Consider the following 27583-nt stretch of genomic DNA (forward strand, 5'->3'; position numbering starts at 1 on the left):
CAAGAATAGACTGATGAGTTTCAGAAGAAAGTTATTTGTTTCTGGCCATTTTGAGCCTGTAATTGAACCCACAAATGCTAATGCTTCAGATACTCAACTTGTCTAAAGAAGGCCAGTTTTATTGCTTCTTTTTTTTCTTCTTTTTTTTAATTACCTTTATTTAACTAGGCAGGTCAGTTAAGAACAAATTCTTATTTTCAATGACAGCCTAGGAACAGTGGGTTAACTGCCTTGTTCAAGGGCAGGACGACAGATTTTTACCTTGTCAGCTCGGGGATTCGATCTTGCAACCAAGTCCAACGCTCTAACCACTAGGCTACCTGCCGCCCCTTTAATCAGCACAACAGTTTTCAGCTGTGCTAACATAATTGCAAAAGGGTTTTCTAATGATCAATTAGTCTTGGAAAAGGATAAACTTGGATTAGCTAACACAATGTGCCATTGGAACACAGGAGTGACGATTGCTGATAATGGGCCTGTGTACGCCTATGTAGATATTCCATTTAAAAAATCAGCCGTTTCCAGCTACAATAGTCAGTCATTTACAACATTTAACAATGTCTACACTGTATTTCTGATCAATTTGATATTCTTTTAATGGACAAAAAAAAAGGACATTTCTAAGTGACCTCAAACTTTTGAATGGTAGTCACTCCGGTTCACACTGACTGGTGTGTGCAGAAAGTAGCCCATCACTTGTTCTTACTGATCTGTCGATAGTGCCTGCTAAGTTCAGGGCATTAATGTTGTTGAGAAAAGTAGCAACTTTTGTAGTTCTCGATGGCTGTTATATCTTTCAAAAACAGCGCTGTAGAAAGGACTGTCTAAACATACTGAGCAGCTCACGTTATAGACAGAAGCATGTTACATGGCAGACCAATCTAAACTCATCTCCCGGCATGTCCAGCCCTTACGTTATCTCGGGCAATCATTGTTATTCGGAAGGTTCCTGTATTTTACATGGCTAAACCAACTAGGCTCTTAATTTAACAATTTATTTCTGTTTATGGATGGAATACAAGTTTTATTAAGGTACATGAAAGTTCACATGTTGCAGAAGGCATTTCTGCCCAAAAATATGCATTTTGATAACAAAAAAACGATGTTCAAGTGCTGCCCCTGTGAAGTTGTGACGTGCGACATACGCCTAATTTCCTGAAACAAGTCACATTTTTAAGGTCATCGTAGCCCCCCCCCTTTCAAAATAGCCTAATGGTCTTGTCAAGTAGTTGTCATGTAGGTCAATTACTATTGCTGCCAGGTGGTATACTCCGGTTAACCTCTTGTTCGAAGCCTCCTTGCATTAACCTTTTTTGTTAAGGATTTTTTTTTTTTCACTGCTTGTCTCGATGCTCAATACAAATAACGCATATGTGAGAGTGGATCATTCTAATAATGCATATAAAACGTTGTTACACCTTTGATGGGATATAAAATTCTGTGGCACCTAAAATGACCCTATTAATTTACTTATTGGTAATGACCATCTCATCTGGCCCATACTGCAAATCATCTATTTTCTGTGACAAAGTTTTTTTTAATAGATTTAAATAGGGTTTATTTTGAATATTTATGGTTAATTGATGGTTAATTTGGGGACATGGTCAGGTAGTTTGGGAACATGTCCTGATTCAGCCTGGGGAATTATGGGGTCACCTTGGGGTCATGATAGGTGCTGCACCAAATGTGTGATGTATTATAATAATTCATTATGCTTATGTTGTATTAATAGAAGGGGAAGGGCAATAATACCCCTCCCCCACTACATTTATTGGGTCCTGGACTACAGATTAGCAATATATATATTCATTATAAGGTTTAATATTGTTCCACAGTTCTTTTCTAGTCTCTGCCTCTTATAAAGAAACGGTCTGAGAGATGTGTGAGTTTTTGCAGTCAAAACAGGGTGTCTGTGAGAGCGCTTTAAGGCTAAAAGAGATTCATAGACACAGAACCCTGCAGGGGAGTGAAAGCGATAAGAGACTAGTCAGACATACCACTATAAAGCAACTTGGGGAGTGGAAAATTACTGCTGAGCCCTTAAAACACTGGAACTATTGTCTCTCCTGCAAGTTTGTACAACTGTATATGCATGGGCTTTGTCTCAAGAGTAGAAGGTGTTGACGTAGGCAGTTACATCACTAGGGGTTGACTGCAAGCATATTAAAAGCAACTTGGACTTTTCCTATTTTGCAGAACTCAAGAGAGACATCAGTTGTATGTTTGATCTTTGACTTCTGTCTACAGCTGTATTTTTATTAAAATTGTTATGATTTATAAGTGCACATTTTGAGTATTCCTTATTTGTTAAGTAAATAACAGAGCCCAGAAAAGTGGAACCAACAGGAACACAACACATGCACAGTGATGACATGGTAAACAAACAAACACATAAAATAACAGGATATACTGCAGGGCAGGGAGTCAAATAAACTAACTGAAATGTAGGGGTTTGTGTTAATTTAAACCAACTTTTTTCTAATGTTCAAGTGTGGATCCACCTTGTCTTCTTTTGTTACCCGTTTTGTTATGCGTTTGTGTTGTCTGTGTCCCTGCAAACTCTTTCCCACTAACTCTTTGTCTTTCTGAGTTGGTTTTGCATATAGCCTAAATATCAACAGCTCAACTAATTTGAGCAGTTACTAGAAGGTGAATGAAATGGGAGTGTCATTGTTTTGGATTTATTGTGTTTCAGATGATGAAATCAAAGGGCCTGAAAGTGAACCCCAGGGAGATCGCTGAGAAGATTCAGCAGAACATTCCAGACAATGAGCTCATTGAGAAGACAGAAATTGCTGGACCAGGTTTGTGAAAATTCACCAAATAAGGAGGTGGGCAGAGCCAAGCACGATCTTACATGCTGTCCGCCATCGTGCGCATGTTGATTTTGTTCACCCTCACCAGAAGCGATCAGGACACACAGGTTGAAATATCAAAACAAACTGAACCAATTATATTCATTTGGGGACAGGTCAAAAAGCATTAAACATTCATGGCAATTTAGCTAGCTAGCTTGCTATTGCTAGCTAATTTGTCCTGGTATATAAACATTGGGTTGTTATTTTACCTGAAAGGCACAAGTTCCTCTACTCCGACAATTAATCCGCAGATTAAACGGTAAACCAAATGAGTTTCTCATCGCTCCTTCTTTCAGGCTTCTTTTTCTTCTTTGGACTTTATATGGCTGTTTGCAACCAACTTTAGAGCATTGCTACAACCGACCGGAGAGTGGACCTAAGTTTCTATCAATCATCCACGTGGGTATATGTTCCTAAAAACCAATGAGGAGATGGGAGAGGCTGGACTTGCAGCGCGTTGAGCATCACAAATAGAACCTATTTCAATTTTAGCGCCTGGCCACGCAGATGCTCGCGAGCAGTGTGGGTGCAATGATTGAATAACATGTACGTGTAAATTTATTTAGCAAAGCTCGTGCACGCGAAGCGAGCGGTGTGGTCAGCATGTTATTGGCGCGTTTTAGCATGTATTTGCATATTTCTGTTAGGGAACGCCGACTCTGAAGTGCCTATGTGCAAGAACTCCATTTGCCCTTGCACTCCTTCTAAACAATGCAAAAGTCTACAAAACTTAGTCTACTGTTCGCAACAGATTATTGTTTTGGGAACAAAACTTTATTGATATTAAATGTTTCATCGATGAGAACATTTGCAGAATGTCGGCCCAGTTCCATCTCGCTCCATACTCTAATAGGCTGGCCACTGGGCTTCCTCTCCTCACCATATTTAGTGGTGAGTGAAATTCCAACCGGATGCTTTAGATTGATACATCTGGTTAAACTAAGTTGACCACGTGTTCAGGATTGTGCGGGACAGTCCCGCATTTTGGCCCTTTCTCCTGCAACCAAACAATCATGTCCCGCATGTTGTCAACAAATTCAAACCCCACTAATAAAGAAATTAAGTTGATTTGTCCCGTGTTTCAGACGTTCCAACCTGTCTCTTGCAGTCACGTTGCGCTTATTAAAATATATATATTATAAGGATGTGGTCTGTTAAACAATTCTCCAGTCGTTGTTGAGATCTGATATTCTATCGTCAACCAGTCACATTTCTCAAACCTTTTCAGACTAAATTCCACTTAAACTTGGGGAGGACAGTTAGGCATAATTACTTACAAAATGCACGTTTCTGAAGAAGAGCTACAAAAGTTAATAGCAGTATTAGACAAAAGGATATATAAGGTAATTTTGTCAAACTTAAGGCTGTCTATTCTCATTACTTGCGCATTCAGCTCAATCACATTTTAAAAGTATCGATTCCTAACTGTTTTACATTCCCTGAGACCAACCAGAAATGTTTCCTTTGGAAAAATATTCCCAGATTTATGAAACAGCCAACCATGTGGTATCTCGTTTCTGCTACACCAAATTCTTCGCAAGGAATTAGAGTAGGCTACGTGCACAACTAGCTCATTCTGTGTAGGAGTGCAGTGCTGCCGGAGCGTCTCTGCCACTTCTCACAATGTTGCTTGTTTAGTAAAGTTAGAACCAAATGTAATAGTATAACATTACTCTTACACCAAAAACACCACCTAATTTCTTATGAGATTTTAGGATTGTTAGCGGAAATGTCTTTTTTTTTTTTTTTTTTTTTTCTTAAGTGGCCAAAACGCAACAGTGTGCGCCACTAGGCAAAATGTGCTTGGTTTGAAACAAAATATAGGAAGGCTATATAGTTTAACAGAAGTTAGGAATGTAACTATGGTTCTACGAATACCTGGAAGACTGTCAGTACGGTTGAAAGTATGGATAATATCCCTTGCACTCCGCGCAGGTCGAGCAATAATAACAACGAAGTCACGCCGGTGACGTGACAGTTGGGAGGATGTGCCCCCGCGGTTCATATGAAACCGTACGTCAGACCACGCACTGTCTCAGAGAATCTTCTCGCTCAAAAGATTCAGTGACAGGAAAGTGCTAACGATCTTCCAGGTGTTCGTAGAACCATAGTTCAAATTTTATTTGTCACATGCGCCGAATACAGCAGGTGTAGACCTTACAGTGAAATGCTTACTTACAAGCACTTAACCAACAATGCCGTTTTAAGAAAATACCTTCCGTTCTACTTCATACCTTTCAGACCGTCAGCACGGTTGAAAGTGTGGATGACCAACAAAGTCACGAGGAATAGCACTACTAACCTAATGCACCAGTGCCACTGGAAGAATGGCAGAGCCCATGGTGTGGCAGGATGCAACGTGATTTGGACACCAGATTTGCCCGCTCCTCCTCCGCAATCAGGAGGGGAGCAGTAGGCCGCCAGCTCGATGGCTTCATTGATGTGAACCTCAGGCAAAAAGGCTGGATTGGGCCATAAGGTCACGCCTAGGTCATCTGCCTTCCACCGTAGGCAGACCAGGCTCATCGAGAGCATGTGGAGCTCACTCACACATTTCGCTGATGAAATAGCTAAGAGGAAAGACGTTTTCAGAGAGAACCATGTTATGTCCAGCTTCTCCGTATGCTTGAAAGGAGGTTTCGTCAAGGCCTCCAATACTAGTGGCAGATTCCAGGATGCCACGCAGGCGGTCCTGGGGGGATGCAGCCGGTGGACACCTTGTAAGAATTGGTAGATGAGGTAGTGGGTCCCTGCTGATTTTCCATCGATGCGTAAATGGTTAGCCGATATGGCTGAGGCTAACCTTAAGGTAGAGGCAGAGCGACCTGAGTCCAATAGTTTCCGAAGGAAGCTCAGTATAACAGGTACAGAGCAGGACACCGGTTCCTCCGCCCTGGTAGAGCACCATTCGGTAAACAGCTTCCAGCGTACATCATCCTGGTCGATGGGGCTTTGGCGTTCTGTAACGTCTCGATAAAAGCAGGATTGCAGCTGGTCAGTAGAGGGTCGGGCTCTTCAGAAGCCACACCCATAGCTGTAGTTGGTCTGGGATGCCATATCCTGCCATCCAACTGTGAGAGCAGGTCCTGTCTGTGAGGGAGCTGCCATGGTTCTCCCTCCAGAAGACTGAGGAGGGTTGGAAACCAGTGTCTCGCTGGCCATCTGGGAGCTACAAGCAGCAACCTGTGCTGAGCCTGAGATACCCTGTGTAACGTTGCTAAGATCAGGGGGTTGGAAAGAAAGCATTAAGTAGGCCCTCTGGCCATGTGTGAGTAAAGGCGTTCATGCCCAGGGGGCTCTTGGATTCTGGTTCTTTCTGGTAGAGGGAGCAGGTCCATGTGTGCTGTTCCGAACCACTGCCATATCTTCAGTATTTCTGGGTAAAGTCTCCATTTCCCCCAGGGGCGGTTTCTGTCGCGACAAATCTGCCACCTCGTTCACCTTGCCTGGGAGATTAATGACTCTTTGGGAGGCCAGATGTGGTAGGGCCCATACGAAGAGTTGTTGGGCCACCTGTAGGGACAGTAAAGACCTTATTCTCTCTTGATGGTTGATGTGGAACACTGTCAATGAATTGTCTGATCTTATCAGGATATGTTTGTGTTTGAGAACAGGCAGAAAGGGATTCAGGGTTAGGTAAACAGTCTGAAGTTCTAGCACATTGATGTGCGCTTTCCTCCGTCTGGGGCACCACTTCCCCCATACAGACCTGTGTTGCCACTCTGCTCCTCAGCCTGTTAGTGTAGCACCGGTCGTCACTACTTCCCGCCTTTCCGGAATTGTTCCGAGAGCGACACCTGTAGTTAGGTAGACTCTCTTCCTCCACGGCCGCAGAGCAGATTAGTGTTCCCTTGTCACCTGTGTTTAGGTGTTTCTGTCCTTCTTGGGGTCCAAGCGGAGGTCGTTGAACCACACTTGTAGTGGCCTTATTGAAAGCAGGTCTAATGGTGTCACTGTGGCCGCCGCGAGCATGCCCATCAGTTGTTGGAACGTTCGTACCTTCACCAACGCGTTCAACTGGAATTGTTTTAGAAGAAGAATGCTGTCCATGCGCTGAAGTGTTATACATGTCCTCATAGTGCGGGAGTTCAGAACCATACCAATAAAGGTAACCTTTTGGCTTGGTGTTAAGTAGCTTTTTTTGTTTGTTCACGGTAAGACCCAGTGCGCTCACGTGTGTCTAGTATGATGTCTAGTATTCTCTCGGGTATGCAATCTGGTTTCCGCTCAGGTTATGGATGTGTCACCGCAACCTTAAAGGTCCTCAATGATGTCACCATTGCCCTTGATTCTAAGGAATATTGTGCTGCTATTTTTATTGACTTGGCCAAAGCTTTTGATACGGTGGGCCAGCTAAGGAGTATTATTGTCTCTGAGGGTCTTTGGCATGGTTTGCTAACTACTTCTCAAAGAATGCAGTGTATAAAGTCTGCTGTCTGCTGTCTCAGCCACTGCCTGTCACTAAGGGAGTACCCCAAGGCTCAATCCTAGGCCCCACGCTCTTCTCAATTTACATCCAACAACATAGCTCATGCAGTAGGAAGCTCTCTCATCCATTTTTATATACAGATGGTCGTCTTATACTCAGCTGGCCCCTCACCAGATTTTGTGTTAAATGCTTTACAACAAAGCTTTTTTAGTGTCCAACAAGCTTTCTCTATCCTTAACCTTGTTCTGAACACCTCCAAAACAAAGGTAATGTGGTTTGGTAAGAAGAATGCCTGTCTTCCCACAGGTGTTATTACTACCTCTGAGGCTTTAGAGCTTGAGGTAGTCACCTCATACAAGTACTTGGGAGTATGGCTAGACGGTGCACTGTCCTTCTCTCAGCACATATCAAAGCTGCAGGCTAAAGTTAAATCTAGACTTGGTTTCCTCTATTGTAATCGCTCCTCTTTCACCCCAGCTGCCAAACTAACCCTGATTCAGATGTCTCTAATCTATGCTAGATTAGAGACATAATTTATAGATTGGCAGGTAAGGCTGCTCTCAAGCGGCTAGATGTTCTTTACCATTCGGCCATCAAATTTGCCACCAATGCTCCACATCACTGCACTCTATACTCCTCTGTAAACTGTCCATCTCTGTATACCCATCGCAAGACCCAGTGGTTGATGCTTCTTTATAAAATCCTCTTAGTCCTCACTCCCCCCTATCTGAGAGATCTACTGTAGCCCTCATCCTCCACATACAACACCCATTCTGCTAGTCACATTCTGTTAAATGTCCCCAAAGCACACACATCCCTGGTTGCTCCTCTTTTGATTTCGCTGCAACTAGCGACTGGAACAAACACTCAAACTGGACAGTTTTATCGCAATCTCTTCATTCAAAGACTGTCATGGACACACAACACAGTTGTGGCTGCTTTGTGTGACGTATTGTTGTCTACCTTCTTGACCTTTGTGCTGTTGACTGTGCCCAATAATGTTTGTACCATGTTTTGTGTTGCTACCATGTTGTTGCTACAATGCTGTGTTGTCATGTGTTGCTGCCTTTCTATGTTGTTGTCTTAGGTCTCTCTTTATGTAGTGTTGTCTCGTTGTGATGTGTGTTTTTGTCCTATATTTATATTGTATTTTTTTTTATCCCAGGCCCCCGTCCCCGCAGGAGGCATTTTGGTAGGCCGTCATTGTAAATACGAATTTGTTCTTAACTGACTTGCCTAGTTAAATAAAAAATACATTCTTAAAGAATGGGTTAGCTGCAGGGGCTGTGGCTTGAGGATTATCAAGCTCTAGCCTAGCTAAGGTCGCATGCAGGACCGCACGTAGTGAGGCAGAGCTTTCTTCAGAGCCTCGGAATGACTCCTCTGACCCATCTTTAGCATTGAGACTGAATGGATCCACAACAGTGGTTGACACCTCCTTCACCGTGTTAGGCGTGTCGTCTTCCTGGTCACTAAAGTGCCGGTTGGATGCCCGAGTGGACAGCAGGTCATCATCCCGACTGTCTGAGTCCTCTGTTGCGTCCCCCATTCTGGAGGGTGTGCTAGAGGGTCCCGACTCAGGGGGCTTGAAGGAACGCAAAAGCGTTTTTAGCTGCTCTATCTCAGAAGATAAGGAATTGACCTTTTACCGGGGGGGCTCCATCGGTTTTGTGGGCTTTCCAGCTGGACGCTGGCAAATTATCTGTAAAAACCAGGCCCTCAACTCTGGCTAGCTGCACTTTCTTCGCAATAACTGCTGGATGCCGCAGTTATTGCAGGGGTCAGAAAGGGCCTCACGCTGGTGGTCAACGCATAGGCAGGCGGGGCACCGGTCATGACCATCTTCTACTTGTAGTTCAGCTCCACAAGAGGAGCAGCCATGCATGCACAGCATCAAGGTGATGCGGTGTTCTCTCGTGAAGAAAATAAAATATAAAACATTTCTTATGCAGTACACTGATTCATCAATTAACTAATATAATAATGACTGGAGACTGTATACAACAGCTACCACAATACACAGTAAGGGTAGAGAGCTACAATAATCTGTCGGGAGCTGTACAGCACCCGCAAAAGGATTTTAGAGCTGTGACCACAGGGCTGGAGCAGGAGGCTTATTTATGCAAAACACGCACAAATGCCCGTTGTTTGGTAAGCCATGCTGACAACACATTGGCAGCTAGGTGGAGTGGGTAAACTAGCTAGCTTGTAGCATGCTAGTAATACCAATGGATAGGGAATACCAGGGGGAGGCAATTTGAATCTCACATTTTATAGCTGGCTAGGCTACAAGATTCAAAAGGCACTCGCACATCTGAGCAGTCTTGTTGCAGGTGCATGGCAACAATTAAAGCAATTAAAACAGGATGAAAGAAACCGCACACTGCTCTTGATAGTATCACTGGTATTTAATAAGCTTACGTATCGGCCCAACGGCCTTCGTCAGAGCTTTTTCGAAGGCCGTTGGGCCGATACGTAAGCTTATTAAATACCAGTGATACTATCAAGAGCAGTGTGCGGTTTCTTTCATCCTGTTTTAATAGCTGGCTAGGCTAACAATCTTCCTAGATGTGGTTATCTAGGGGATTGACCCGCTCAAGTTTTATATAGTCGAAGGATGACTAGTGCCTGGTGGCCTCAATAACAAGCACAGCAGTGGATGTTATCTTGACAAAGTTAGCACCGGAGTACGGTGGCCAACACACACTAGCTGGCGGGCATAAGACAAGGAAGCCCAATATCCTCCGATAAAAGGGATAGGTAGGGAAGAGCTTTCACACAGCCTTGGGGGGTGAATTTCAAACTCTGACCCACAGGTCACATGCTGTTGGTGACAGACTGACAGTAAACACAACTCACACAGAGTTTAGCTTACCCTACCAGGACTTGGGAAGATGCAATCTGAAAAACGGGAGCCGCGGAGCAGTCAACTTACACGAAACGCTAAGCCAACGTTGCGAAGAAATAAGAGGCAGTGTGTGGTCTGATGTACGGTTGTATATGAACCGCAGGGCACGTCCTCCCACGTTGTCACGTCACCGGCGTGACCTTTTGGTTTTGACTGGTACTGTAAATTCTAAAATGATATTCAATAGGCCATATCACATCTGTCGTACAAACAACTGGTACTGACTTTGACAAATGTACAATTTTATTGCGCTCCGGCACCTAAAAAGTTAGCACTACACCATGAACGGGAAGAGGATTCTTCTTTTGGGGGGGTTGCCAATTTATTTAAGTCATATAGGCTACATTGTCTCGCGGATGTCCTGCAAAATCATTCTCTTTTCCCGCACTTTAAATGTGATCACCCTAGGTGAAACGTCTGGCTCCTTCTGTCTGTTGTGTTACATAGCTTTTTGTGCTCTCAGGGTTCATCAATGTTCACCTTAAGAGATCGTTTGTGTCCAAACTGCTGACCAACCTGCTACTCAACGGTGTCCAACCTCCTCCCTTAGAGAGCAAGAAGAAGGTAGGCTAACATCCTGCTTTTATGGACCCAACCGTTGCCCTTTTCCCTTTTTAAATGTGCTTGAATCTGATATGTCCCATGAAAACTATTGGAGGACTCGTGTGTGTGTGTGTGTTTTCTAGGTGGTTGTGGATTTCTCATCTCCAAACATTGCCAAGGAGATGCACGTAGGTCACCTGCGCTCCACCATCATCGGGGACAGCATGTGTCGCCTGTTTGAGTTCCTAGGCTACGACGTTTTGAGGTCAGTAAATCAGTCAAAATGTGACACAGACATAAATTCAGTTCATCTTTTTTGAAGTGTACTGGTATCACTTTATTTTATGGTACAGAAATGACCAGGTATTTACTTAAAATGTAGTAATTAAACAATAATAACCTATGAATGTATGTAGAGTTTCTGTGTTACCTTATCAAACAGCTGTAACAGTTGTCAGTCACTAATATACCATGACTAAGACAAATGAATACTAACAGAGCCAGAGCAACCCCTACATTTCAGTTAGTTTATTTGACTCTCTGCCCTGCAGTATTTTGTGTTTTTTTGTGTTTGTTTGTTTACCATGTTGTCACTGCATGTGTTTGTGTTGTGTTCCCTAGGCTGAATCATGTGGGGGACTGGGGCACCCAGTTTGGCATGCTCATCGCTCACCTGCAGGACAAGTTCCCAAACTACCTGACCGTGTCCCCTCCCATTGGAGACCTGCAGGCATTCTACAAAGTGAGTCCACCCAAAACACAAAATATAAAAAAAATGGGTTAAAGTTGACCACTACAGATGAAGGTGATGCGTTTAAAAAGACTTAAAGGGAATGACATCAGAAATGGCATGTCCTTTCCTCTGGCCAAATGTTGAGTTGTGTAGACTGTCCTAGGCATACACTACATACTGTTCCTCACTAGCTGTCATCAAATATGTTACCTATTGTCTCCCCTGATGATATGAGTGGTTCCTCCCTGTCTGTCTGTGTGCCAGGAGTCTAAGAAGCGTTTTGACGAGGAGGAGGACTTTAAGAAGAGGGCCTACCAGTGTGTGGTCAAGCTGCAGAGCAAAGACCCAGCCTTCATCAAAGGATGGAACCTCATCTGTGACGTTTCCAGGAATGGTGGGTGCGGTGAATGGATAGATGAAGGGGTGATGAAAGTAAGAAATTATAGTAAAGGCTACGTTTTGTTCAAGGGTTAGTTAGACCTGTGAAGAGTCGAATGTAGCTAGAGTCCTAAAGATAACATTATCAGAAGTAAATTCACAAAAATATTGGCCTAGTAGAGTAGTTCAGCTTTTAATGAAAGGTCACAATCAGACAGACAGATAGTTGTGGCGTTTGCCATATTGGAGTTATGACATCGTCAAAATGGGGGGTTCACATGGGGTGATGAGTTTTCATGGTGACTGCTCTATTGTCAGTTCGGTTTAATTGGGTTGTGTGTGTGAGAACGCGTGTGTGGGCGTGTATGATAAGGGCATGGCAGGCCTGAGGTGTCACAGCCCTCCATATTGTGTGATCTCTGGGAGGATTTAAAGCTTGATGTGGCAGACAGGGAGAGAGGGATGAATGGAGGGAGAGACATTATGTTCTCAATGCCTTCATTAGCCAGCAGACTTGTCCCCACTGAGACCCAGCTGAGGAAGGGCATTTGGGTTGCTCCATCCTTTTCTTTCTTCTTCATTTCCTGAACGAGTGACTTTACTTTCTCGTGTCTCATCCAAAGACATACGATGTAGTTGGTGTTGATTTCCCCCTAGTGTTGCTACTGAACTCCAACACAGATCCAACTCTTGTCTTTTTGTCACGTAGAATTCCAGAAGGTCTACAACTGTCTGGACATCCAGATCATCGAGAGAGGAGAGTCCTTCTATCAGGAGAAAATGATCGCCGTGGTCAAAGAGTTTGAGGCCAAAGGTCAGTCAGTTTAAATCAAGCAAAACAAAGATGGCTTTATGTTGTCATTCAGTTGATATTAATGTTATTCATATTAAGATTGTACTCTTCGCCTCCGGTGGGTTGCTGTACTGCAGGGATTCCCACCAAGGGGGCACAACCCCCATAGGGAGAGACAACTTTTCGGTGGGGGGGTATGGGACCTTTCTTTATTTGAGTGGTAAAAAAAGAAAATAATATTCAGTTGTTTATACCGATCTAAAACAGCACATACATCCGCAAAGCTTTAGGCTAGAAACAAGGTAAAATGCCAGAGGAAGACTCAGCCCTGATGCACATAGGAATATCTTTGGATTGTTTCTCTGACATTCAAAAGTTGAGCTATGACCTTCTAAAGTTGAGGAGTCAAAGAAATGTGACTTTGCTTGGGAAGTAATCTCATATAATGTCTGACTCTGTCGCTATCAATTGATCTATTCACTTTCTGTATAAAAAAAAAATATATTGAACCTTTATTTAACTAGGCAAGTCAGTTAAGAACAAATTCGTATTTACAATGACGGCCTACCCCGGCCAAACCTGGACAACGCTGGGCCAATTGTGAGCTGCCCTATGGGACTCCCAATCACGGCCGGATGTGATACAGCCTGGATGCGAACCAAGGACTGAAGTGACACCTCTTGCACTGAGATGCAGTACCTTAGACCGCTGCGCCTCTCGGGAGCCCTAAAAGAGAATATGTATAGCTTACCTAAAAGATATCCTGAGTCTTGCTAAACTATGCAGAATTGCAGGAAATTAGCTTCAAAACAACATTTTCCTAGGTCCCTCAAATTAAACTGGGAAAAAAGTTGGGACTCCTGCTGTACTGTACAGTGTTTGCTGTAGTGTGTATGTGTCCAGAGGGGGGCACTGTTGACTCAGCAATTCTTTCTTTCCTTCTTTCCCTTCCTTCCTTCCATCCCTCCAGGCCTGGTGGAGATGGACGAGGGACGTAAGATAGTGTTTGCCCCGGGCCAACAGATCCCCCTGACGGTGGTGAAGTCTGACGGGGGCTACACATACGACACTTCAGACCTGGCCGCCCTGCGCCAGCGGCTCTTTGACGAGAAGGCAGACATCATCATCTATGTGACGGACAGCGGCCAGGTGAGGAGGGAGTTGAGGGAGGCAGGGGAGAGTGCCTATATTATTGCCTGAGTGCTAGTCTGTTTTTTTGCTGTCATGCCAAACATGTTTGGCTTTTACAATGACAGCATTGGAGTTGGCAAGAGTACAAACAGATCTGAGACCAGGCTTGCTCTGTTGTGCCTCTGAGGTCCTTGCTGTGTGACGCTACCGGTGTCACCTGCTAAAAAGGTAATCCACTCAGGGTCAGCTGTCTGTGTCTTGGTTTCTCTGAGCCGGAGAGAGAAGTAAGATACTGCCAGAGACAGGCATGAGTAGAGGACTCCAGAGTACTGCCCTCTCACTGCAGTTCAACACCACAATGATTGGCTTGTCTGTGTGTTCACTCTATTTTTTTAGGCTGTAAAATGTTCTACTGGAGTGGATCGTACATGTGAAGTCATTAAGTTTACTTGCAATGTTTTGCAACCATCCTTATTAGCCTGTCAAACTCGGTCTAAACATTTAACTGGTGCCCAATTCATGACTGTAGTTAATTATGCGTATGTGTGTTTTTTTCACTACAGTCCACCCACTTCCAGGTGGTGTTTGCAGCGGCTCAGATGATTGGCTGGTACGACCCCAAGGTGACACGAGTGGAGCATGCTGGCTTTGGAGTGGTGCTGGGAGAGGATAAGTGAGTGTCTACAAATTACTGAAGTTTTCCAGGGTCCTATTCATTTGCGCACAAAAACCAACAAAAGTTTACAGAAAACTAAAATGAGTGCTTCTTATTGGACAAGTCAAATGAGCCCCTCCTGTTTTAGTATGTTTTCTTCCATTTGGTGTCTAATGAACGCGACACAGATTGACATACGCCAACAATCACGTGATGGCAACAGACACATGCCTATTTAAGCATTCATAGCACTATATACTGCACTGGGCCATCCAAGAGACCACTGACCCACCTGCTGCGTCAGCCTATCAGCATATTGAATTAGCACTCTTAGGTTTTATTTGTCCATTCATTTGCTCTATTGGCCCATTGGTCACACGTTGTGTGTGTATAACTACTAGGAGTCTCGTTCCTAAGCAGACAATATCACCCAGTGCATTAATAAAGCAGGCTGGAGGGGTGGTGAGAGGAGCAAGCTAAGTGGTGGTTTGTGGTTAGAGCCTGGTACTCCACTGTTGGGCTGAGAGGGAGCTGAAGCCCTGTTCAAACACTGTTCACTCAGTCAAATACTAGAAAGTGGAATAGCACACATCGTTTCTCATAATAATTGAACATGATTTTACTTATTGAACATGATTGGATAGAGCGATGTAAGACCACCACTTTTTTCACAGATCCAGTTATGTTGGATTAATGGTGAAGGAATGGAAGAGTTCCTGAAGTGTTGAGTGAGTATTGTCCTTCCGTCTGTCTCTTCAGGAAGAAGTTTAAGACTCGGTCTGGGGACACGGTGAGGCTGATGGACCTGCTGGACGAAGGCCTGAAGAGGTCCATGGACAAACTCAAGGAGAAAGACCGAGACAAGGTGAGCTAGATGCTGCCTGTGTTTCCATCAATACCGTGTAGCCATTTGTTTCATCCTAGTTCCCTCCTGATTCTACTAGTCAATTCTTCTTCAAGGCCTTAATAATCCAAATAAAGCCTGCAGGACACACACATTGTGAGTAGAGTGTAAAACACATCATTACTACAGCCTGAATAGTCATCTCTACAGCCTGAACGATGTCTCTATCTAGTCTTTATGTTCCAAAGGCAGAAACGCACGCTGCTTCCACCTGGCATAGCTGTCTGCCTGCGTGCCAACTGCAGCCGCCTCTTTTCTTTCAGTCTATGACGCAAGAGGAGGTCTTCTGAAACAGGGTTTCGCTAAGCCTATAATTGTCAAGGATATCGAAAGTTACACATGCTGCATTAAATTATGCAGAAAAGTAAGTAGGCGTATAATCGTCCTGCTCCCTGGGGCGTAATAAATTTAGCAAATGCTGGCGGATGGAGCCAATTCAGATCTATTCTGAGATCATTGTTTTGTTAGTGCAGTAAGCGTACCACCGCCCATGCCCTATGTAGTTGGCATCAATGGCACCACGGGGCTGGCCACACGCCCAACCCTGCCACCTTCTCGTCCCAACCTCATTTAAATACACCGTCCATACTGCTCAAAACACACTAATGCACACAAACCCTATACACACCAATACTAAAGAACACAATCTACACACATCCCCACTCTCTCTAGGTGTGAGCCTGTCCATACCTAACAGGGTATTGGACTCGACGTGGATGTTGGAGGAATTAGACTGTGTCCAGTGGGGTTTAAGGCATAAATGACAGGTCAGACTCATAGCAGTACAGTACTTCAACCTGTCTCAGATGCGTTGTGACACACAGAAGCAAGTTGTGATCTGTGTCAGATGCCCAGTGGACTGAACCCATGCCTGATTGCCTGTAACTCTGATCATGTCTAACTCAGGTGCTGAGCACAGAGGAGCTGACCAAGGCCCAGCACTCAGTGGCGTTCGGCTGCATCAAGTACGCCGACCTGTCCCACAACCGCATCAACGACTACGTGTTCTCCTTCGACAAGATGCTGGATGACCGGGGCAACACGGCCGCCTACCTGCTCTACGCCTTTACTCGCATCAGGTGATCCTTCGCTGGGCTGTAGGGAGCAACAACCTGCCCCTCCCCTGGTTCTCTCTCCCCTCCCCTGAACGTACTATGGGCTCAGTGGCCATGCGCCCAGTCTGTCTCCATTGATCTGCACACAGAGAAGGAGGGGAAGAGACGTTTCGCCCAGGATGGTCGATGGTAACACACTGAGTCAATAGAGCACTCACAGGTGGCGGCAGACCCACACTTGGGGGGGGGGGGGGGGTTATACACATACACACTAGGGGAGTACTCGTTCACCAAACTCATGGTTCGGTACGTATTGTGGTTTTGGAGTCACGGTTCGGTTTCGGTACAGTGGGAAAAATAAATGCCAACAGTAACTGTAGTTAATTACATTTTTAAATATAAAGACCCATTTTGAAAGGACCCGAGCACAACAAGACCCGTTTCGTATTGACCTGGTCGATCCAGACCCGATCTGATCCCAGTGAGGGAAGCAGTAGAAAAGTCAATTTGTAACTTACTTTATTAACCAGAGCTGATAAAGCGTGAGGGAGGGAGCGGTGCCGCTCTAGCAGGCAGAGGGGCCTTGCGGTGTGTGTACTGTGAGCGAGTGACACGGGCAAGGAGGGAGGGAGAGACGGCAACCAACCAATCCGATTCGCACTAGTAGACTAATTTCTAGCTTGTCATAGCTAGATTATTTATCATCCATTATGATTACGACTGCAGCAAACCTAGGGAAGCTAGTTAGCTAAACTAGCTAGGCTAATTCTCCCTGTTTTACAGTTACAAATAACACCTCCATTCAGATTATTAACTGGCAGCCTACCTGTTAGCTCTTGGTCTTTGTAGTCTTTGTCCTCATTTAACCTTTAATTACATCATTTTAATTCCATCTTCAGTTGATTATATAGCCTCCTAGCTTGATCAAATGGCTACCCAGACTATTTGCATTGTGTGTCCCCCCAAACCCTCTTTTACACTGCTGCTAATCTCTGTTTATCATATATGCATAGTCACTTTAACTATACATTCATGTACATACTACCTCAATTGGCCCGACCAACCAGTGCTCCCGCACATTGGCTAACCGGGTTATCTGCATTGTCCCGCCACCCATCATCCGCCAACCCCTCTTTTACGCTACTGCTACTCTCTTTTTATCATACATGCATAGTCACTTTAGCCATATCTACATGTACATACTACCTCAATCAGCCTGACTAACCGGTGTCTGTATATAGCCTCGCTACTATATATAGCCTCGCTACTGTTATTTTTCACTGTCTTTTTACTGTTGTTTTTATTTTTTTTACTTACCTTTTGTTCACCTAATTCCTTTTTTGCACTATTGGTTGGAGCCTGTAAGTAAGCATTTCACTGTCAGGTCTACACCTGTTGTAGTCGGCGCACGTGACAAATAAACTTTGATTTGATTTGCCACACATGGCGATTCTATGACTGTGGTGCTGCTCTGATGATTTGCGATTGACCGACAACAAGCTACAGACATGCACCACTCTAATGAAAAGTATGAGCTGCAGCATCATCCTTTTTTCTCTCTCAGAATCAGCTGTGAAGGGCTGCTTGAATTCAGAGCGGAGACTAAGTTGTTGTCTTTGCGTTTCCATCTTGCTGCGGTGGTAGGAATACTGGCGTAAATATGCCAACATGATTGAGGTGTTGGCAGCTGCATATGCTCTTCTCGTTGAGCAGTGGCGAAACACTGTTAACGTTTTGTCCACAACTCTGTCAATCGCCATTGTAATCTACTGGGAAGCCAAAATGTTCTCGAACTGGATATTTAAACGAGGATGGAGGATCCTCCAATTCTGGTTTATCCACCCCACCACTCCCCATTTTACAGAACTACACAGAACAAAAATATAAACGCAGCATGTAAAGTGTTGGTCCCATGTTTCATGAGCTGAAATAAAAGATTCCCAACATTTTCCATCTGCACAAAAATATTATTTGTCTAACATAGTGTGCATTTCTCCTTTGACAAGATAATATATCCACCTGACAGGTGTGGCATATCAATAAGCTAATTAAACAGCATGATCATTACACAGGTGCACCTTATGCTGGTGACCATAAAAGGCCACTGTAAAATGTGCAGTTTTGTCTCACAACACAGTGCCACAGATGTTTGAAGTTTTGAGGGAGTGTGCAATTGGCATGCTGACTGCAGGAATGTCCACCAGAGCTGTTGCCAGAGAATTTAATGTTCATTTCTCTACCATAAGTCACCTTCAACGTCGTTTTAGAGAATTTGTCAGGAGGTCCAACTGCCCTCACAACCACAGACCACGTGTATGGCGTCATATGGGCGAGCGGTTTGCGCATGTCAACATTGAACAGCGTGCTCCATGGTGACGGTGGGGTTATGGTATGGGCAGACATAAGCTACGGACCACAAACTCAATTGCATTTTATCCATGGCAATTTTAATTCACAAAAATAGCGTGACGAGATACTGAGGCCCATTGTTTTTTTTAAAGTTATCTGTGACCAACATATGCGTATCTGTATTCCCAGTCATCTGAAAATCATAGATTAGGGCCTAAATATACTTATTTCAATTAACTGATTTCCTCATATTAACTGTAACTCAGTAAAATCTATGACATTGTTGCATTTATATTTTTGTTCAGTATAGTTCCCCGCTGCACCTCACAAAAGGATAGTTTGGAATGTGCCAGTTAAGATATAAATTTTTATTACAACGTGCGCATAGGCTGTAGTTGTTTTTATCAGAATAGCATACAATGTTTTCTCAGATCGGTAAGTAAGCATTTCACTGTTAGTTCACACAAAGCATGTGAGAAATATAATTTCATTTACTCAAGGCATTGGCATACAACACAGCGTAGGCTTAAGTCTGTAGGCCTAGTGTATATTTTTAATGTATTCATTCAGGTTCACAGTGAGGACCAAACCGAGGTCCCCGTACCGAAAGGTTCGGTACGTGTACTGTTGTTACACCCCTAGTACGCACACACCTTGCTAATTTTGTAGATTACCAGTTGTTTTTTTAAATTCATGATTTATTATTTTGCTTGATTGAGCATTGTGTTTGAAACCTCAGGATGTTTGAAATCCCAGGATACTGCTCATCTTGTATATCTGTGGTTGTAGATTGCTAGTTAGATAACACAAAGACATTGTTCTGGGATCATTTGATTACACAATATAGCCTCTTTTGATAGCCATTGATGCGCCAACCAACTGAGCTGTCTGGACCAGCAGCATCACCTGTGATTATCTTGTCCATTGTGGTCCCACCTAACAAGTGTTGTTATTATGTATTTATATGAAAACTGCATAGGCTGGCTATCACAATATACAGTATGCACACCTTATAAAATAAGAAAAAAAAACATCTGACATTAATATCTTACTCAACTTAATATCCCTTCCCCTCCTGTATCTATATCTGAAGGTCCATAGCCCGGCTGGCTAACATCGACGAGGTGGCGCTCCGTAAAGCAGCAGAGACCACGGATGTGCTCCTGCAGCACGACAAGGAGTGGAAGCTGGGCAAGTGTCTCATGCGCTTCCCTGAGATCCTGCAGAAGATCCTGGATGACCTCCTTCTCCACACGCTGTGTGACTACCTGTACGAGCTGGCCACCACCTTCACAGAATTCTACGACAGCTGCTACTGCATCGAGAAGGACCGCCAGACCGGTAGGGAGAGACCCTGGGGTGGTAGAGAATGAAAGTTGTCCATTTTTCTATCAGTCTATTAGTCTGTCTCCATTCATCTATTCATCCATCCATCCATTGATCCATACTAAATGCTGGTTCTATATCTTTGCTGGTTCTAAATCTGAGATATTTCTTGGCTTTGCCAGTTGGTAATTGCTTTCATACACTGCCCCAGACTTCTGGTCGTCTCATATAATCCTAAATAGCCCACGAGGGACAATCCCAAACACCAGACAGAGGGGTGGTGTCAGAGAGCAAGCATCGTTGTTAACCGATCGACTAGCATCTGTTAGCATTTACCCTACTGTGGGCCACATCGCTAATGCTAAGTCCTATTACCCAGGGTTTAGCAGATCAGAGTGCATTAGTTTAACATGCTGCTCTCAAGTTAGCGCTCAGGCTAGCCCTCCTCTCCACCAAACTGTGTGAATTCTAGGCCACATTAGCCAAAGCATCACATTAAGTGCTTAAAGTATATTACAGAACTATACAATTCCGAATTGATCCATGATTTCCCATAACTGTTCTAAATGATCCCAGACAGCCGCTGTAATTACTATTTACAGTAGTATTTTTACCCTTTACCTCGTACCCATATCCCGGTTGAAAATGGCAGAATTGAGCACTGATAAGCGCCTAAATTGGAGTGCAGTTATATACATTATATAAATGATGTCATAGCTCAGGGTCTCCACTTCACAGCTCTGTATGGGTTTTGACTGACAGCCGTTCTGAACTTGAAAACCGCATGCAGCAAGAAGTTGCCCCCATCCCTCCCTCTAATTGGGCAACTTTAGCATTGTTTGTCTGAGTGAGGGAAATGCTGTACATTAAGAGGACTCTGTGTATTTTGAAAGATGAGTCATACAAGCAAGCCAAACAACCGTAAGTCCAAATGTCCACTTTACATTTCCATATCATATAACTCATGTAATATTCAGTGTTCATGATCACTATGTTTGATGTACAGTTAGAAGATGACATGGTGTCATACCTTGGGTTGTTCTGAACAAAATTAGCCTATGTTTGTCTATTGTGAAGAAAATTCACAGCGGAAACATGCACCTGAATGCACTCATGACTAGGGTTGCAAAGGAAGGGTATATTACTGGAAACTTTCAAAGTTGACCAGTAATCTTCCAGAAATTATGTATCTTTCATGGATTTAGTGGCCTTTTGGGGCACTTCAGATTATCACAGGTGTCTGTAATTATCCCTGGCCCTCTGTGTGGCCTTATCACATGTAAAATATATAAAATGATTTTAAAATAGAATGACAGCTTTAAACCTGATCCTAAATATAAACATTCAACTTAGTCAATATCATTGGTGTTTAATACCAGGGTTTCAGCATGACATATCATATACATTTTTACACTTATTTTACTATATACATACACACACACACACACAGTACCAGTCAAAAGTTTGTACACACCTACTCATTCCAGGGTTTTTCTTTATTTGTACTAGAATAATAGTGAAGATCACTATGAAATATGAACAAACTATGAAATAACACATGGGGTCATGTAGTAACAAAAAAAAAAGTTATATAAATCAAAATATATTTTATATTTGAAATTCTTCAAGGTAGTCACCCTTTGCCTTGATGACAGCTTTGCACACGCTTGGCATTCTCTCAACCAGCTTCATGAGGTAGTCACCTGGAAGGCATTTCAATTAACAGGTATGCCTTGTTAAATGTTAATTTGTGGAATTTCTTTCCTTAATGCGTTTCAGCCAATGAGTTGTGTTGTGATTTCCCTTACTTCCAGTGAAGGGAAATCATCACGCTACAGCATAAAATGACATTCTGGATGATGCTGTGCTTCCAATTTTGTGGCAACAGTTTGGGGAAAGCCCTTTCCTTTTTCAAATGACAATGCCCCCATGCCCAAAAACTAGGTCCGTACAGAAAAGGATTGTCGTGATCGGTATGGAAGAACTTGACAGGCCTACACAGAGCCCTGACCTTAATCCCATCGAACACCTTTGGGATGAATTGGAACGCCAGCTGCAAGCCAGGTCTAATTGGCCAACATAATTGTCTGACCTCACTAATGCTCTTGTGGCAGAATGGAAGTTCCAGCAGCAATGTTCCAACATCTAGTGGAAAGCCTTCCCAGAAGAGTGGAGGGTATTATAGCAGCAAAGGGGGGACCAACTCCATATTAATGCCCATCATTTTGGAATGATATGTTAGATGAGCAGGTGTCCACATTCTTTTGGTCATGTACAGTCGTGGCCAAATGTTTTGAAAATGACACAAATATTATTTTTCAGAAAGTCTGCTGCCTCAGTGTCTTTAGATATTTTTGTCAGATGTTACTATGGAATACTGAAGTAAAATTACAAGCATTTCATAAGTGTCAAAGGCTTTTGACAAATACATGAAGTTGATGCAAAAAGTCACTATTTGCAGTGTTGACCCTTCTTTTTCAAGACCTCTGCAATCTACCCTGGTATGCTGTCAATTAACTTCTGGGCCACATCCTAATGGATGGCAGCCCATTCTTGCATAATCAATGCTTGGAGTTTTTCAGAATTTGTGGGTTTTTGTTGGTCCACCCGCCTCATGAGGATTGAAGTTCTCAATGGGATTAAGGTCTGGGGAGTTTCCTGGCCATGGACCCAAAATATTGATGTTTTGTTCCCCTCACTGTGCACGCCTCACTGTGCGTGCAGAGACACGAGTAAGTTCTGTACTGGTGGTGCCCCGATCCCGCAGCTGAATCAACTTTAGGAGACGGTCCTGGCGCTTGCTGGACTTTCTTGGGCGCCCTGAAGCCTTCTTCACAACAATTGAACCGCTCTCCTTGAAGTTCTTGATGATCCGATAAATGGTTGATTTAGGTGCAATTGGACACAGCTATAATAAATGAATACTATATAAGAATACACTAAGTTATTGAAGTATAAATTACCAAAGTTACGATAGATTGCCGTAGGTTTTCTTTTAATTACCAAAATTAGTGAATATTCCGGTAACTTTGGTAAATTACTGGTAGCTTTGCAACCCAACTCATGACTCCATTCTATTCGCACCAAAATTACGATCTATTTCATTGAATTGCTTTGTGAAAGCCTAACACTGTAATTTCATATTTTACTTAGCTAGTCATGTAGGCAATAGAACAAGCTTTCAAATTATGCCAACCTGACCCAGATTGCAGTTAAAAATTGGCAGTTTTTGGATTGCGTAAACAACAATCGTAATTGTGATTGCAGGGTTAACAAATAGTGTGCTTGCTCTAGTTCCTTAGCGGCATAGCTTGGAGAGCTAAAAAAAGGCACCTTATAGTTGAAGACTCTTCTTTGATTCATAAAAGCGCATTGAAATGACTTATGAACTGTGTACACTTTATAGTGGTGTGTGGCCACTTGGAGACACCAGTTAGTCATTTCACTCAAACGCTTGTCATTTTTTTTGTCTTACTGTTTGTTGCACCTACTCCACATTTTACAGGAATATTCTTATGTTACTTACCTATACCTATCCAGAGTATTTTCAGATTTTTGGGGCAGCAAAAAGTACAGTAAATGTAAAATGCACAAAATCAAAAGTGATGTTTGGATTCAGTCTTGTCAGGTGAAATGTTGTGTCCTCAATTTTGGTTGAATCATTTTCCCATAATATCCGAACTCAAATCAAATTGTATTTGTCACATTTGCCGAATACAACAGATGTCGACCTTACCGTGAAATGCTTTCTTACAAGCTCTTAACCAACAATGCAGTTTTAAGAAAATAATAAGCTGTTCCCTTTTACTTGCTACCATGTTTATGAATTTCATATTTCTTCTCTTAGAAACATTTACATTTAGCCCAATCCATATAGACCAATTCACACGAGTGTAAAGTTAACCTTTTTCGTTTAACATTGTATTTTGTTATATGGCAGCTTGTTTTCCACCCTTCAGTTAGTAAGTTACAGTACAATGAAGGGCAATTGGGTTTTAGCCATACAAATGTTAGTCTACAGACCAATAGAAATCTTTCATGACTAGTCTATGGGTGGTTCTCAATAACACCCTATATATTTGCCTTTGTCTACCTTTGCTAAACTGGGTTTAAAAGAGCCAACTGACGGCACAGACACAATTCTGACGAAACTTGGGTGAATGACACGTCTTTCCATAGAAAATTAACAAAATTACAATGATTGGCCCAAGGCGGGAGCAATTAACTGAAATGTGTGAGTCACACCAGAAAGGAAGATGCAAAGCGAGAGGGGTATCTCTGGCCAAAATCTGTCTTCTCCAGCAGGTGGCTTTTTATTTTAAATTTTTTTCACAAAACAAGGATTTTTGGTATGGAGTTCAATGAGAAGTGTCGAATTTGGTTAACAAAAAATGTAATGGCTTATTTGCTACCCTTGGCTTATTTGATCGAGTAGAAGTTTAGTAATGCTGAGGTGGTTATGAGTGTACTGAAAAGGAGGACATGTGACATCCTGCCAACTGAGAAAAACAACTTTGTGCCTGTTGTTCACAAGAATATCTGCTCTCTCATTGGCTAGAATGGCCCCACCTTATCTTGCCTCCTCCCGACTGCCTTCTCGTCTCAGTACCAGTCTCTTTTTAGCTAACATTCCACTCCTTGTCATTGCAAAAGAGTCTTTGGCACGTGACATGGAGTACAGGGAGTGGATTAGCTAAAGAGACTGGTACCTAGGCACTTAAATAGTTAGTCTTGCCCATTCACCCTCTGAATGGCACACATACACAACCGTGTCTCAATTGTCTCAAGGCTTAAAAATCCTTTAACCCGTATCCTCCCCTTCATCTACACTGATTTGAAGTGGATTTAACAAGTGACATCAATAAGGGATCATCATTTTCACCTCGATTCACCTGGTCAGTTTGTCATGGATGAAGTGTTCATAATGTTTTGTTCACTCAGTATATATTACTTTAACTGACATTTGTTATTCGCAACCGATATCTCAATTGGCCCAAGGGGGGGGGGGGGGGGGCGCTGCATCATTCGTGGAGGACGACATGTTTACTGTTGCCTTGTTTGTTAGTGTAAATGGAAATGAATTTGGAAATGGTATTGTTTGTCAATTACAATGGCGTCCATGTCCTTAATGTCCCGTCTGTGTAATTTGCCCTCTCCCCCTCATTACTATCTTAATTAGTGGTTTAGCAGCGAAGCTGGTGAAACCATATTGTATTTGTTGGCTTTCATTATTATTATACCGGGTTCTTCCCCCAAGGAAAATAACATGCAAATTCCCATGATATGGTAAGGCCTAGGACGGCCCAACTTTGCATGATGGTAAAAGACCATGGGCTACACCCTCTCATGCATTGCCATGCCAGTGGTGGCGCTATAACAAGTGATTGAAAATGCCAACTTTGAAAGCTCACGCCCTTTACCCCGTTTGAGCTAGAGTCCTGAAAAGTAGTATGTAGATCTCTCTGCTCACAAGAAACACATTTACCTCAAGGACCCATAAAGTCCGTCATGATGGATTTTCCACCATTTGGAATTTTGTGAAAAACACTTAAAACGCTGCTACTCTAGCAACAAATGACCGATTTGCACAAAACTTGATATCTGGTATCTATGGACCAAGGTGTCTCAAAGTACTATTTTCCAGGCTAGTATGTCAAACAACATGTCCTCTACTGACCAATAAACATTCAAATGGGCGTGGTCTCGCACATAAATGCCTATAAATCAGTCATGGATATTTGTAGTGTAATAAAACTTGGTACATGTGGCAAACACTGTCAAGATTCAGCATAACTGGGGCATCGCGAGTGGCGCAGCGGTCTAAGGCACTGCATCGCAGTGAAACCCATGAGGCACAATTGGCCCAGCGTCGTCCGGATCAGTGGAGGGTTTGGCCTGCCGGGATGTCCTTGTCCCACATATTGGTGCGGCTGGCTTCCGGGTTAAGCGAAGCAGTGTGTTAAGAAGCAGTGCGGCATGGCAGGGTCGTGTTTTGGAGGATGCATGGCTCTCGACCTTCACCTCTCCCGAGTCCGTACCTGAGTTGCAGCGATGGGACAGCACTGTAAACACCAATTTGGATTTGTGGGACAAGGAAAACGACAAACAAGCACCTTTTATATTGACCACACGGTGGCACTAACGGGCACATTTTGATATCTCTTGATCTGTTTGACACAGTGATGAAATTTGGAACACATGCTCAAGGATAGGAGTCTAGCTAACCTGTAAAGTATGGTTGAGTTTGGCCACATTGTGGTGCTGTTGGACAGGAAAAATATTCATGCAAACATTCATTATTTCAGTTGGCATCTTGGAAAATAGTGCGTTTTTAAAGATGTGCATCCATAGATGCTATATTCCAAATATGTTGCCGATCAGTCCAGCGGTTCTGGAGAAGATGTTTAAAGAAGTCAATATCATTGAAACTGGTCCAAAATGCATCAAAAGCATATTCTATTGCATGATCAGTTTGATTTTGAGTTCTGATTTGGTAAGTGTGGTAAACAGTAAAGAAGTAGGTCATCCCAGGGCAATGTGTCCAATTTGTCCTGGCACAATGGGCACACAGCTGAACCCCGTCAACACTGCTTGCGGCTTTAATTTCTATTGGATCTTCTCATCGTGTAGCAATATGCCCCATGGATCATTGAGTTGTGAATATTGCATAGCATCACATCTATTTAGTGACTGTTCTGTTATTAAGCAATGTTATGTGATTTTAGCAGAATTTGATTGGATGAAATTACCTAAGATCTATGTGTTTACCCATCTCTCTCACTCACTCATCAGGTGAGGTGGTGAAAGTGAACATGTGGAGGATGCTCCTGTGCGACGCCACTGCCGCCATCATGGCTAAAGGCTTCGATATCCTGGGCATCAACCCTGTCTCCAGGATGTGACCTCAGTGACATCACCATGCCCTCCTCCCAACTCCTCAGACTACAAGGGGGGAGGGGGAAAAACTCTTCAACCCATTGTCACCTGGGGTTTTACTGTATACCAAAAAAATAATAAAAATACTGCTTGTAAAAAAAAAATGCTCTGGCAACATGCTCATCTTTCTCCATATAAATGTCAGAATACCTACCTAGAGATTGAGGAATGGCTGGAGAGGCTGCCAAAACAGCAATACTGACCTGGGCTACAGCTCAATCATTGCACATGGGGTCCAAGATGGCTGTGTTACATTTTATCTTGGTTTATTGTAGGAAAACATTAAACACTATTTCAGATGAAATACAAGAGAAACATCCAGCACACTGTAGATTGCGAAGGGAAATGTCCAAAAAAGGGAGCTTAAGTAGCTAAACGTATCCATTTGTTCTTGAAGCGTGACACTTAAATAGAGCACATTATTTTGACTATTTCAGTATCATTTTTGGGATGTTTGCCTTTGAAGTCAACAGTGAGAAGGTTTTCTGTCGTCTTAGTCCAGCTATCCCATCTGTCATCCAAGTCTATATATTTGAAACCCAGACACCTGTGTTATTGGTCAATTGAGGACAGAGAGCCAAGTGA

General features: G+C 43.2%; 1 protein-coding gene across 1 annotated transcript in view; it reads left to right on the forward strand.

Annotated features, from left to right (window-relative positions):
* Positions 1 to 27102, forward strand: part of rars1 (arginyl-tRNA synthetase 1) — a 32944-nt gene extending 5842 nt beyond the window's left edge. The window contains exons 4-15 of the mRNA XM_029700371.1: positions 2696 to 2804; positions 10659 to 10759; positions 10882 to 11003; positions 11360 to 11480; positions 11736 to 11865; positions 12559 to 12663; positions 13613 to 13791; positions 14337 to 14446; positions 15188 to 15293; positions 16239 to 16411; positions 19830 to 20077; positions 26855 to 27102. Coding sequence (XP_029556231.1) covers positions 2696 to 2804; positions 10659 to 10759; positions 10882 to 11003; positions 11360 to 11480; positions 11736 to 11865; positions 12559 to 12663; positions 13613 to 13791; positions 14337 to 14446; positions 15188 to 15293; positions 16239 to 16411; positions 19830 to 20077; positions 26855 to 26964 — 1614 coding nt within the window. The 3' untranslated portion in view covers positions 26965 to 27102. The remainder of the gene's footprint in view (positions 1 to 2695; positions 2805 to 10658; positions 10760 to 10881; positions 11004 to 11359; positions 11481 to 11735; positions 11866 to 12558; positions 12664 to 13612; positions 13792 to 14336; positions 14447 to 15187; positions 15294 to 16238; positions 16412 to 19829; positions 20078 to 26854) is intronic.
* Positions 27103 to 27583: the final 481 nt, after the last annotated feature.

This window comes from Salmo trutta, chromosome 19, assembly GCF_901001165.1.
Source record: "Salmo trutta chromosome 19, fSalTru1.1, whole genome shotgun sequence".
Taxonomy (NCBI): Eukaryota; Metazoa; Chordata; class Actinopteri; order Salmoniformes; family Salmonidae; genus Salmo; species Salmo trutta.